At 48.3% G+C, this 13631-nt stretch overlaps 1 protein-coding gene across 7 annotated transcripts in view; it reads right to left on the bottom strand.

Annotated features, from left to right (window-relative positions):
• FLNB (filamin B) overlaps positions 1-13631 on the bottom strand; it is a 152097-nt gene that overhangs the window by 44263 nt on the left and 94203 nt on the right. For all 7 annotated transcript variants that reach the window (XM_004616480.2, XM_055134727.1, XM_055134728.1 and 4 more), the window contains 8 exons: positions 13364-13454; positions 12982-13151; positions 8916-9033; positions 6440-6702; positions 4793-5390; positions 4032-4205; positions 2680-2842; positions 1472-1632 (listed from right to left, as the gene is read on the bottom strand). In XM_004616480.2, the coding sequence (XP_004616537.2) occupies positions 1472-1632; positions 2680-2842; positions 4032-4205; positions 4793-5390; positions 6440-6702; positions 8916-9033; positions 12982-13151; positions 13364-13454 (1738 nt within the window). The remainder of the gene's footprint in view (positions 1-1471; positions 1633-2679; positions 2843-4031; positions 4206-4792; positions 5391-6439; positions 6703-8915; positions 9034-12981; positions 13152-13363; positions 13455-13631) is intronic.

The following is a 13631-nucleotide window of genomic DNA, read 5'->3' as shown; positions in this document are numbered from 1 at the left end:
CAGAGCCCCATGAGAAAGCATCTGAACTCAGCCTGAAGACAGCTAAGAACAAGCAAGATCCCTTTAGAGTCCAAGATTGTCAGATATTAAACCTTCTCTGCCTCTTCATTCTGTGCCTTGACAAGACACCATGAGGCCCTCTTATAGCCCTCTTCCTGATGCATTCATGCCAGTAACTCAGTGATCTCAGCAGCCACCGACAGACCACAGCTGGCTACCAAAGGAAACCAACATTTCAATAAGGGTGAGCCAGGATACCATAGCCCCGCTATGGGTTTGTACTGGCCAGGGGAACTGGGCTAATGTTTAACCAGAGACAATCGCCATGAGAGCAATCAGAAGCTGCCAGGTTGCTGAAGGCTTCAGGCAATACCTCATGAGTTACCTTAGCGCAAAAGCCAGTCAGCCAATCCAATATTCTATCAAGTGACTTTGTCTAGGGCTCAGGAGAATCTGGTGTTTGGTTCAGGGAGACAACAGCATTTAGGTATAAGCAGTGTCCTCTGTATCTGACAGGAAAAACCCAGACGGGTCTCTTTCTGTGGCTAGGTTCAAAGTGCATTTGTCTTGAGCTCGTCGGTCAGCCACAAGCACACAAACTCCCATCCTTTATGCCAGGGAAATTCCAAACTGAGAGCCTCTCCAGATTTTCTCAGTGAAGTCCAACAGCTTCCTGCCTCCACAACCAGAAGGCACATGCTCACCCTTGCATGGCGCCTCCAGGGCATCTGTCCTGGGCACAAGCTTCTTACTCTGTCTGCATTTTCATTCCACAAACTGCTGAACTACTCAACTCCACCAGGTGCCCATGGCTCTGGATTCTATCACTGAGTCCTGCTCTTTTTCTTTGAGGCAGTTACAGTTTCAGTCACATAAATGCTTGGCAGTAGAGCTGCTGGAGACAGAAATTTTGACTCTCCAGTCTCAGCCAAGCCACCGGATGGTGCACAAACTCCTCTGATCTCAGAAACTTTGACTATCCACACTGAATTCTCCCCAGCTAGTCATGATAGAAACTTTAGTATCAAATAAGCTGCAAAAACAAGTTAAAGGAGAAACTCACTGCTTTAAATAAATAAAGACTTTCATGAACAAGAGTATTTGCGTTGAATGCCAGTGCTTTCTAATCTATGGGAGGAAAAGTGGAAAGCTGGTTTTATAGTGTTTATGCATTATTAAATAGGAAAATAATAATAAATCAAATTTGAATTTATGTGTCTATCAGTTACCAGAAACATCAAGAAAAACTGGAGAAAAAAAAAACCCTTACATCTAAGAACCAAGCACAAAATAAATTGGAGGTCTTCAACTTTATAAAATATCAGTTTTCCCTTCATTGACAAATGAGATTTTCCAACCATGTCCAGTCAATCTCCAAGTCACTGCTACTGCAAATACTAGACTCTTTTCTTACACAGAATGACAAGCAAAATCAATCATTCTTGGTGTTCCTCTCCCGGAGCTATCTTACCAGGGATGTGGGCTCCCCCATAAGTGATGTTCACGTCATAATCTCCTGGAGCAAAAGGGATGTACTCAGCGCTGCAACTGCCATCCTTGTTATCTCTGCAGTTTATCTTTGACTCTGACGGTCCCTCGACAGTTATGCCAAGTCCACCGATTCCTGCTCCTCTGGAAAGTGTGGGAAAGAGAGTAAAGTGATTTAAGCAGTTCAGACAAGGCAGTTTATTTTTTAATTTATTGGATTAAAAATTTTTTGTTGTTAGTAGTACTGGATCAAAACCAAGACCTCAAACATCTGAGGCATGTGCTCCACCACTGAGCTACATCTGCAGCTACATTTGAAATCCGTTTAATCAAAACAATACATCTTCTCACAGAGTTTCTTCATTACCTATAAGATTAATAGGCAGCTTTATCCCTTCCTATTCAATGCTTAACCTTCATTTGTTTCTCTTATCTAACTGCATTGGTTAAAACTACAAATCAGGGGGTTGGAGTGATAGCACATCGGGTAGGGCGTTTGCCTTGCACACGGCCGACTCGGGTTCGATTCCCAGCATCCCATAAGGTCCCCTGAGCACTGCCAGGAGTAATTCCTGAGTGCAAAGCCAGGAGTAACCTCTGTGCATCGCCATGTGTGACCCAAAACGCAAAAACAAACAAACAAAAAAACGCTACAAATCAGTTATATTACTTCCGATTCATTTAAACAGCAATACTGCTAATATTTCACGTAGGGTGAGCCCGACTATACATTTCTGCATTATTGAATTAAGAATGAATTAAGAATACTCCTCCTACTCCTGGTGTGATGACCAATTATGACTGTTGTCAGTGCTTCCTGTTACTTTTTAGACCTATCTAGTTTTTCTTTCTAACATACATATTATCTTTTACAGAAGATAATACCCCACTAACACAACTCTTTAAAAATATCTCTAAGGGCCAGGCAGAGATCTCAAAGGGCTGGACCACAGACTTTGCCTGTGGAAGGACTTGGCTTCAATTCCCAGCTCCATGTGATTCACCCCGCACTAGAATCAGCCTCAGAGCACCTTCAGGTATGTCCCGCAACCCCCAACAAAAACAAAACTCTCAGAAGTTGGGAGACAATACCATGTCGGTAGAAAACATTGAGAGAGCTTCTCTAAACAGTCAGACTATTGAGAGCCACTCTGTTGAAAGACATAATACAAATACCAGGGACTTGCCTACCTGGTAATCACGGTAAAGACATTGGGCTTGTTGGTAAAGCCTTCTTTCAATCCTGGTCCTTGAGCTTGAACCCGAGAGGGCTGGCAGCCTTCGGTCACAGCCACTTTGAAGGGACTGTTTGGGATGGGCACATCATCGTATGTCACCTCTACCACATGGAGGCCTGTTGAAATAGCAAACGTATTTGTACCCATTAAATAGTCACCACACTGAGGGGAATGACACTGAATTTCAGGGTTTTATCTAGAATGATGTCTACATGCCGTATATCATGCTATTTACAACAGAAACAACAAAAAATTTGGAGGGGGCCTCTCAGGTATGCTCAGAAGGTCTGAGGGCTCCCAATGGTGAGACTCAGTCATCTGGGCCAGTGCTTCTACCATGGCCTGAAGATGCCATACTGTTTGGAGTCTGGGGCACCACGGATTACCTAGGCCACAGCTGGGATTCAGGAAATGAACCCAGGTTGGGCGCATACTAAGCAACTATCTTGACCCAATACTATTCCCCCAATCCATAGTATGTTACTTGAAAAGAGTAGGATAAAGAAATAGTGGTATTAGTATATGACCTAAAAGCAAATACAAACCTTATCTTTCTGCTCAGTTGGCAACCCAAGAAAATAACACCAAGTCTGTATTAAATTCATGATCTTAAATACACTACCCTCATTTGGGAAAACTCCTTCTGTTCACTAACCAAAAGACATGGAGAAATCCATGAAATACACTTGCATCTACCAAAAGAAGTGGAAATATCTGTATCAAAATAGTTATATATGTCCAGGTAATGGGCTAAAGAGCCCTTCTGTTTTTCTTTATGCATTTATTATTATTTGAATGTTTAAAATAACTTTAATAGTGAGGAAATAAATTGATGTTTTTAAAAGCTGCACAAATGAGGTCCAGGGATGTGTTTCAAGTGGTCATGCAAATGCGATGCATGTGCAGGGCCTCGGGACTGATCTGCAGCATTAACATGTCCCCTCAGTCCCACCCAGCACCTCTGGTGTGGGTTTGGTGACCCCCAAACACTCAGGACACAAACACAACCAGTCGAGCATTGCCGTGTGTGGTGCCACAACAACAAAATCGCATAAATGAGCCAAGGCACTGTCTCTCAAAATGTTCAGAAGCAGAGAGGCTATACGCCGGCCCGTTCCCACCCTCAGGGCCAGCAAACCAGGCACCACACTCATTGCCAGTTTGTCTTGGAGGGAGTTTCCACACTGCCCTGCTGCTTTTGTGTTGGTCCTACTGAGTCAGGTGGATCAAATACATGAGACGGCAGAAGGCAGTGGCCCAGCACTTCGCTGTCTTAAGGTTCTGCCTCAGCAAAAGGCAACTCACCTTTCTCAAAGGGCGTGTACTCCACCTGGTAGGTCCCGTCAGCATTGTCAGTGATGAAGCACTCGGTGGAGGCGCCTGAGGGGTTGGCAATGTGGGCCTTGATGTGCTTGCCCCCCACCTTTGTCAGAGGCCTGGAGTCAATTGTGAAGTCAGTGGTGGCTTCACGAAACACATCTGCGGAACAAGCACAAAGCTTAAGAACAGACCCCAGGGAGGGCAAAGTTCAGAGCTAAGGTTCTTGGCATCTGAGAACTACTAAGTCTAACTTCAGTGATAAGTAGTAGGCAGTTTTTCTCACTCACCAATGCCCACCACCCCGTAACTCCCAAAGAGGCCCCTTCCTGGGAAGTAGCAGCACAACCACATGTCTATATTGGGGGACAAAGAAGGGGGTTCTAAAACAGTCCAAAGGGTCAACAAAGACCTCTCTGCAGCAAAGGTGGTAGTAGCTAGAGTTACATCATGAGCCTTGAATTTAGTGCCACAAATGAAAAAAAAAGTGAAAATCTGCTGTGCTGGGCTTCTGGAAAAACAGGAAGGAGGTGCAGGGTCAGACAGAAGAAACGCCACACGCTCACCTCTTGGTCCCAAGTCCCCTCTCTGCCACCCCCTGAGGCAGCGAGCACGGGTTGGCACTTTCTCCTCTCTTGCCACATCCCCACAGGTATCTGAGTCTGCACCCCTTCTCCTCAAGTGTCTGGTGACCCTTATATGTGTAAGTCCCTTATAAACTTCCAGCCTCCCTTATTCCTCACACCCACCTTTTCCTTCTATTCCTGGCCCAAAGACTTTGACCCTGCTGGTGTCCACGGCAGGGTCCACCTTGACACGGGCAGGGAAATGTGGCACGAGCTCCCCACCGTACTTCATGGTCAGCGTGTACATGCCCGCGGTCAGCGGCACATAGGTCACTGCATAAGTGCCGTCTTGGTTGTTCTCAATATGGACTTCGGCTTTAGCCCCCGACTCTGAGATGGCCTCCAGGCCCAGGACCCCAGGCCCTGCTTCCGAACAGTCCACATTAAGCATCCCGGCTTCTCCCACTTTTCCATGCTCCAGGCCTGGTCCTGATGCCACCACTTTAGAGGGGTCGAAGGGCATCTCAATGTTGGCTTTGAAGGGGGAGCCAGGAATGTGGACTTCTTCAAAGAGAATGTTGACGAAGTACTCCCCAGGCTTGGTGGGGAGGTAGGAGACGGAGCAGGTCCCATCGCCGTTGTCAGAGCATTCGATTTTGGCCTCGCATGGACCTTCCACGGTCAGGCCCAAGCCTCCAGTTCCAGCACCTTTGGTGTCAATGGTGAACTCGGCAGGTTTGCCCACGAGCCCACCTTTAAGGCCAGGACCGTGGGCCTTTACCTATGGGAAAAGAGAATTTAAGCCAAACTCTGCCTCGCGGGCTGCTCAGCCAGCAACACGTTCAGAACTGGGCCTGCAATCAGCCCCGGGTCCATCTCAGAGGAGTGGCCTTCTCTCTGAGACTCGATTTGTGACACACCTTCCTACTGCTGTGAGTGTCACAGTGCAGTGGATGGTGCAAATGGGTACCAGAAGCTAAGGGGCCAGGAAGAGAGTGCAGGAGGGGTGGGGGGCACATGTCTCACATGCAGGAGGCCCTGAGTTCCCAGCACTGTTTGCCCTGAGAGTGAGGACCCGACGGCCATCAGGGTTACACCTGGCAGTGCTCAGGGAGCCACACAATACCAGGGATCAAACACACCAAGGCCTTGCACATGCAAGGTAAATGGTCCACTACTTGAGCAATCTCCCAGTCGTGTGTGTGTGTGTGTGTGTGTGTGTGTGTGTATTACTATGTATATAGTAATGTATAATTATTAAATATATTATTTATATGTATATTACTATATATAATATACATATTTGGGGGGCCAGAGTGGGAGATGAGTTTTGTTTTTTGGGTCATGCCCAGCAGTGCTCAAGGGCTATGCCTGGTGCTTGGGGGACCATTGTGGTACAAGGGATCAAACCTGGGTCCCAGCGTGCAAAGCATGCACTCCAGCCCACTGAGCCATCTCCCCGACTCAAGAGCTGTATGTTTTAATTCTGCTTCATATTTTACAGACTGAGCTCTCTCGGCATGCTGGGCTGAGGCTGAAGCCTCCACAGTCACGGTCTCACCCCCCACTTTGAAGTGGGCCTCACTATTATGGTGATAAGGAGAGCACCCAGACACAGCAGTCTCACAGTAGAGAGGGAGAGGAGCCCCAGGGCGAGACCAGCTCCCCAGGGATCTCTGCACACGCACTTCTACAAGAGGATGCCTGCCAGCTTTTGAGAGCAACTGTCAACACAAGACAATCATCCAAACATCCAGGCCAGGCAGGAGCAGCAACAGACTCTCTATCTGGATACAGGGCATAGCTATCAGAATCCAAACGGAAGCTGACCTTGGTGGGATCTGGTGGCAGAGAGGCGTCTACTGTGTAGGGACTCCCAGGTACGGGGTGTCCATCGTAGGTCACGTCCACGGCATAGATGCCCTCCTCCCGAGGAATAAACTTGGCCACACTGCTCTCTCGGCCTGTCATGGGTGACACCAGACAGGGCACCACCTTCCTCGAGGGGCTCAGGATGGTCACGTCCAGCTTCCCCTGGCCTCCTGCCCCCTTGGTGTCAATGGTGAACTCCTGGTCCTTCCCAACCTCAACTCCTGGAAAAAAAAAAAGCCAACGTGAGGAGGTGGCCTTCTCAGCAGCAAGAACAACTGCATGCAGAGAATAAGTAGGTTCTGGAAGTTTATTATGGGGGTTAGGCTGATTGAGCACAAAAACCAACAGGGTGAAAGTAATCAGCATTTTGGCCTCAATTACAACAGGTACAAGAAAATTAATTCATAATGCAATAAATAAAATTATTATTTGTCAAATGCATTTTATATGTCAGGCATGAGAGTGCGTCTTATTGTTTCCTTAATGCGTGACCACAACATTCTGGGGTATTTATCAGTAACCAATACTTTTATTTATTTATTTATTTATTTATTTATTTTGCTTTTTGGGTCACACCTGGCGATGCACAGGGGCTACTCCTGGCTCTGCACTCAGGAATTACTCCTGGCAGTGCTCAGGGGACCATATGGGATACTGGGAATCGAACCCTGGTTGGTGGCGTGCAAAGCAAACACCCTACCCGCTGTGCTATTGCTCCAGCCCCAGTAACCAATATTTTTAACACTGAGGCAAAAAATGATCAATGAACTCATCTAGTGCTACATATGCAGATGAGAGCAAAGTGAGGACTCAAATATATTTTTTCTTTTCTTTTCTACTTTAATTTGGGGGCCACATCTGGCTGTGTTCAGGGCTTCTGATCCTGTGCTCAAGGGTCAATCCTGGCTGTGGTGGGGAGGTGGGGGACCCATATGCAGTGTCAGGAGTCCAGCTCAGATCAGTTACATGCAAGGCCAGCACCTTATCCACTGTACTTTCTCTCCCTTCCACTTGAAAATTTCTTAACATCACAATTTGTTTTGCTGCCAAGTGAAATACAACCTCATACTGTTGCCTCTCCTTTACTCACTTTTGGTGTTAACTTTATATTGGCTTCTACAAATCAATGCTTTATCTACAAAGCCAGGGTGACAAATTCCACCCTACAGCACTTCCAGGAAGGCACACGCCCCGGATGGGCGCTGAAGCAGCTCCTGAGAGCTGCCTCTCTCTTGTGGTGCTTTTGAAAGACCTTCGCAAAGCAGCGCCACGTGAAACCTATGTGTTCTACTTTGACAAATTCAGAGTCACTTTGAACCAAAACAAAGGCCTTTTTATCGCAGATCCAGAGAAATCCTGATAGCAATAAAGGACCTCCATGATGAACATAGTCCAGCCGGGAGCATCGAGGCTCACACTCTGCGCAACGTCCCCCTCCACCCCCAGAGGCCTTTCCTCATGGGCATCGTGCATTTCCTGGTCTGGAGCTGAAAGAAGCGGTGAGTGGACATGAGAAGTGATCAGGCAGTGACAATCCTGTGCTCAGATCTGGCTATGCCTTAGGAGGGAAAAAGATCTTTCCTGCTTCAGAGACTGTCCTGGGAGCTTGGAGGATGCTATTCAAAACTCAGATCTGAGATCAATACATCTGAGTTTCAAGTTAAAGAAGGGATTTCCAGATGATCCCACCAAGACTGGAGATATGCCCAAGGGGGAACAAAAGGCTTTCCCTGAGGGTATAAAGAGCCTCACGTGACTCAGGAACCCCCTGCACCCCAACAATGCAGAGAGACCTGGGGTAATCCCTCTCCCCTGAGCAGCACCTCGTTCTTGGGTGTACACAGCTGGCTCTGCTGGCCAAGAAGTGCCAGGAGGGCCCTGAGGTCTTCTGAGCATCACCTGAAAAGTCCCCCCAATTAAAAACAAAACAAAACAAAACCCCCCATGAATGCATATTATGTGTATTAACTAGATCTCTATCAGGCTGAAAAAGCGGGGTCCGGGCACCGCATTGCAGTTGGGTTCTGGTGTGTCACCTTGAAGAGCTGCTGGCATTACATTGGCATGTTTTCCTTATGAAAGGAATCTTGGCACACAGCTTTCTGGAGCATTTCTACTGGGCCAACTATCCGTAGCTCCCGAATCCGCAGGAGGGAGGAGAGTCAAGCACATAGGCCCCTCCCCGGCATGCAGGAACCACACAATCCCCGTGCAGTGAAGGGCGTCTGACCACCCACCCACATGACACACATGAGGGAACAGGCGTGGGGAGGGTGTGTGGCAAGGAGAGTCTGTTCAGACCCAAGCCCTCTGGCTGCAAACTCTCCGAAGTCAAGTTGGCTTCTCTGCAAATGATCTTCAGAAGGGGGTCTACAAGGCAGCTCCAGCTGGTGGATTTTAGTGACCCAACTCCCCTCGGTGAGTGCGTACTTACTGTTTTCCAGCCCATTAATTTTGATCTTGTTCAGATCCAGTGGAGCAGCAACACCCACAGTGAAAGGGCTTTTGGGGATAGGATCGCCGCCATAGGTGACCAGCACCTGCATGCTGCCCTAGAACGACAAGAAACACCCACATTCCTTTGGGCACCCGGACACCATTGCTCCACATCTGTCTAAATGAGCCCTCCCACTTTCATTCTTCCAAGACATTTGGGGTACTCGGCTCCTGCAGATTTAAAGGGCACTTACAAAGGCAGTCTCTAAACCTCTAGTAATATAGCAAGAATGACAGAGGAACCGATAATGTGAGAAAAGCGGCTCATAATAATAGAGGCAACTCTGCGAGAATTTTGTGTTCTGGGCTTTCTTGCATTTCCTGGATGCATTTCCACAAAATGGTCCTAAAGGGAACTTCCTGTTGGAGTTCACACTTTTCCAGGAGGGAAAGGTCCACATTAGAGCGGGATGGTCACTGGTCCCCAGTCACACACTGCTGAATGGTCGAGTGGGGCTTCACCCGCATCCTAGCTGCTTCTTCACAGACAGTGTCAACTCTGTCCCACCCAATCCCAGCACCACCCAAACCTGCCAAGGCTAAAACAGCTGGGCCGGGGGTCCTCCATTCAAAAACCATTTCAGGTTCCTAAGCAGGAAAGGGATTTGCAGAAGCTTATCTGCAGCTAAGATCCCCAAATCATGCATCTGTGTCAGGGAAAGAGGAAATAAAGGTAACGAAAGTGAAGAGAGACTGTGCCCACGGGCTGCCCAACCCTCGCACTCTGCTGCCCAGGTGGTCAGAGCCATAGAGGTGTGGCATGGCCAAAGGTGGCACAACTGCTGTTCGAGGGCCAGTCCTGACCCACTGCTGGCACACAGCACCCACCACCGAGAGCCAGTTCTCCCTCCAAACCAAGGCTCCAAGAAAGCCCGCAGCTGACTCAGGAGACAGACCCCCCCCCACCTCTGGGAACACAGAGAGGGAAAACAGCAGGGCAGGGAGAAACGCATCCCCCCACCAGATCAGGCAGGCTTCCTGGAATTTTGTCCCTGAGTAAAGCTGTTGCTGATTGAGTGTTCAAAAGGTGTAGCTTTTGGGCTATGTATATTTTGTCACATTCCTTTTGTAATATCAGGAAAGCTCCAAAAAACAAACTGGTTGCATCAATGAAGAAAGGAGGATGGATTTTCCGAGATTAACACCACACACAAAACCAACTTGTCCTCTACCTGGAGGATGAAACACTGCATGGCAATGTTTTATTATTTATTATTGTTTAATTAGTTATTATTTATTCTCAGCTTTGAGAGAGCTGAGAGTGGGTTGGGGAGGAAAACCTGAGTGCCCTGGGACTGCATGAGGCAGGGTCTGGGCCTCGGAGCTAACCCGGGGGTTCGTGGAACCTCTCCATCAACCCCTCTTTTCTAGTCGCTTCTCTGGCGCAGCAAAGCAGAGAGGCGTGAGTCCTCTCTGAGCCTGGCCCACTCGGGCCTCAGAGAAGGATGTTCTTGCCACTAGCAGCAAAACCCAAAACTCAAACTCAATAGGAGGAGACTTTGCCTTCAACAGTCTCATAGAGGGCAGGAAGGAGTCTTAGAGATTTCCATCTTTGATGGTCACTAGCCTCAGACGGTTTCATCTGACGCTTGAGCCCAGGCCAGAGCTTCTCCCCAGGGGCCACAAAAGGGAGTGACCACAGTACCTTCCAGCAGCATTGGCGGAGAGACAGTTATGTTCTCTTTTCAAGGGCTCGAGATTGCAATCTCACTTTTCAAACCTCCTGTCCAGGAGACCCCGACCTGAACCTTAACGGAAGGCTTAGACGGGGAGGCACCCACGGAGCCAGCTACCGGCAGTCAGAGAGTTAAGGTCAAGACCGATCTCCTGTGAGGCCCACTAAGCTCACTACACTCACTGACCTCACAGGCTCTCTGAAAGGCACCACCGCAGCATGTGACAGTCTCAGTTTCCAGGTGGCCCTTGCAAGGAAGGGGAGCATCTGCAGGCTGACACTCAGGGTCCCCAGAGGTGATGGTGAGCAAAGGCTGGCATCTCACTCAGCAATGCGGCTCTTAGAAAAAGTGCTCACCCTGACGAGGACTCACCTCCCCCTCTCCATTCACACCATTTCTGGAAAGTTCCAGCCTGTTATTTCTTGTTATTTCACCAGGAGAAGGTGTGGCAGGCGGAGTCTGCCCTGAAAGCATGCTTCCCGCCTCCGTGTTGGCGCACAGCTCTCTGAGTTATCCTGGGCCTCTAAACCACATCCAAGGGCACAGCTCAAAGGACATGCTTCTTTAAACCCAAGCTTGGGCTGTTAGCTGTTCTTCAGAAAAGGGAGTTCAAAGGAGAATGAGCATGTGCTGGCCCTTTTCTACCAGATCACAATGTTTAATGTTGCCTCTGCTTGTGAGCGGAGCTTTGACTTCATTTTTTCACTCTTTGGGTCATAAATACAGAGGGAGCACCAACAGCCTCGGGCCTGAGCTCCGGGCTGCACATGGAAAGAAGGATCCAGCAGGTCCTTGGACAAGGTTGTCTTGTAAGTGCATGAGGAAAAGATTCCTGACTGAGGATACCGTCTGTGTGAAGCCTGCATTCTCTCCCTCTGTCTGAGTAGACTTCCTCTGAGTCCTGGGGTCTCCTCTCTGTTCCCACAGATGTGCACATTAGACTAATGGTGCATCCAAATGATCTCAATGTATGTGTGAACAAGTGTATATGAGCAAGTGTATGTGTGTATTTAGCTTGTCCCATTCTGTGAATGTCTGTGAGCATATGTATATGTGTATGAACAGGTGGGAATGTGTGTATATGTGTGTCTAAATTGTCCCAGCCTGCATGTGTGAATTTATGTGTGCACATGTGTGTATGTGAATATATGTGTCTAAATTGTGCCATCCTATGTTTGTATGTGTGAGCTTGTGTATGTTTGAGTGTGTGAATATGCGTAAGTGTGTGTATGTGATCATATATGTAATGTGATGTGTGTATGTGTGTGTGTGTGTGTATGAGTATACACTGCATGGAAAGGCATACTGTCAGGGGTTGATTCTTGTTTCCTGTCCTGAGTGGCTGGGATCTAGTTACCCAGGGAACTGAACTTGAAACAAGTAGGTAGGCAAATAAATGAGCAAATAAATAAAAAATGTAAGTGTGTGGGGTCTTTTTTCACAAGTCTGATGATAGTTTTGTAACCAGAAATATACCCTAGAAACTTAACTAGTGTTTATATCCACTATTCTATGGTAAAACTGGCTTTAGAATATGTCATTTTTCTGCAAGCTGCAAGTCCAAGACCCTATCAACATGGCTGAGGGCCAGATGACACTTATATCTACACTTATATAGAACATGATATTCAATCCTTGGGGAATTAATTCACAACCCAATTTGTGAATTTAATTTGCCTTTGTTGCCATAACAAAATATGCAAAACTGCAAATTAGGAAAAAAAAAAAAGAAAAGAAATCTTCCTCTAAACAATGAACTAGAAGGACCACAGGGACACCAAGCGAGTCCCTCACACTAGAGGCAGCAACTGAGACCAAGTCTCCACCTGATCCTTGGATCTGGCAGACAACCCTGCTGAGCGCGCCCACAGCCCTCACGCCTGCTGCTTTCAGAGAACTGGATGAACTTGACTCGTTACATGGAGAATAAACATCCAGCTTAACCGCACCAGTGACAAAAATGGGACACCAGCTTCCAGCCTCTACTGCCACTGACTTTACCTGCACTGAGGAACATCCAGGGCAACATAGTCAATTCTAGGGGTGCAGAACCTGAATCTGCCCCAGCGTTTGTGACTTGCTCTCGAGTGACTCAGCCAGAACACAAGATGGCATATGAATACCAAAGATAGCAGGAGTCTGAATGTGTGTGACAAGAGACTGAGACCTTGCGATCTCGACTGGCACGCATGGCGATGGCAGTCCCTCACGTGCTCCCAATAGGATGAACCCGGCTTCTCAGCACCCCCAGAGAGGTTCAGAATGAAAGACAGGAAGGAGCTGTCATGGGAAGCCAGCGGAATGCCGAGGGGATGGGAAGGCCCCTACCTGCTGGATGGGTGTGTATTTAACAGTGTGGGAGTAGTCATAGTTGTCGATGATATCTAAATCCTTCACCGCCTCGCCAGGCACAGGGCTGTTGAACTGCACGTTGAGTGGGGCTTTTCCAGCTCCCTTAGTATACACAGTGAAGTGGGTCGGTTTCCCATTTTCTACACCTGGAAGGAGAAACTTGTGAGGTGAGGAGACAGGACAGGCTGCCATGGTTTCACTTTTACAACCAGTCTGACAGGTTCAACAGCAGCTGATGAGGGGCTCTCAGGCACCTCCCAACAGCTCAGGAGCACCGTCCCAGGGAGCTGACCTGCAGAGAAGAGTCCTGGCCACTGGCTGGCAGCCTGGCTCCTGGAGCCTCCACCCACCACCTTACCTGCTCTGCTGAGCCCGGGGCCTTCTGCCTTGACTTTGCTGGCATCATGGGAAGGCTCGACTTTGACTCGGAAAGGACTGGCGGGGATTTCCTGGAGGAGAGACAGTGTCTCAGTAGGAAAGTCCCGGAAAGACACTGCCAGAGCTTAGCCTTCTGCCCAAACGCAAAGGAGGGATGCCTCAGGCCAGTCTGAACTTTACTGGGTCGACCCCAGTAAAGGGGTAAGGATTCCAACAGGGGAGTCACTGAGGCCTGGACTCCCAAAACC

This window comes from Sorex araneus, chromosome 4 (assembly GCF_027595985.1).
Source record: "Sorex araneus isolate mSorAra2 chromosome 4, mSorAra2.pri, whole genome shotgun sequence".
NCBI lineage: Eukaryota > Metazoa > Chordata > Mammalia > Eulipotyphla > Soricidae > Sorex > Sorex araneus.
This window is presented reverse-complemented; position numbering and strand designations above follow the sequence as displayed.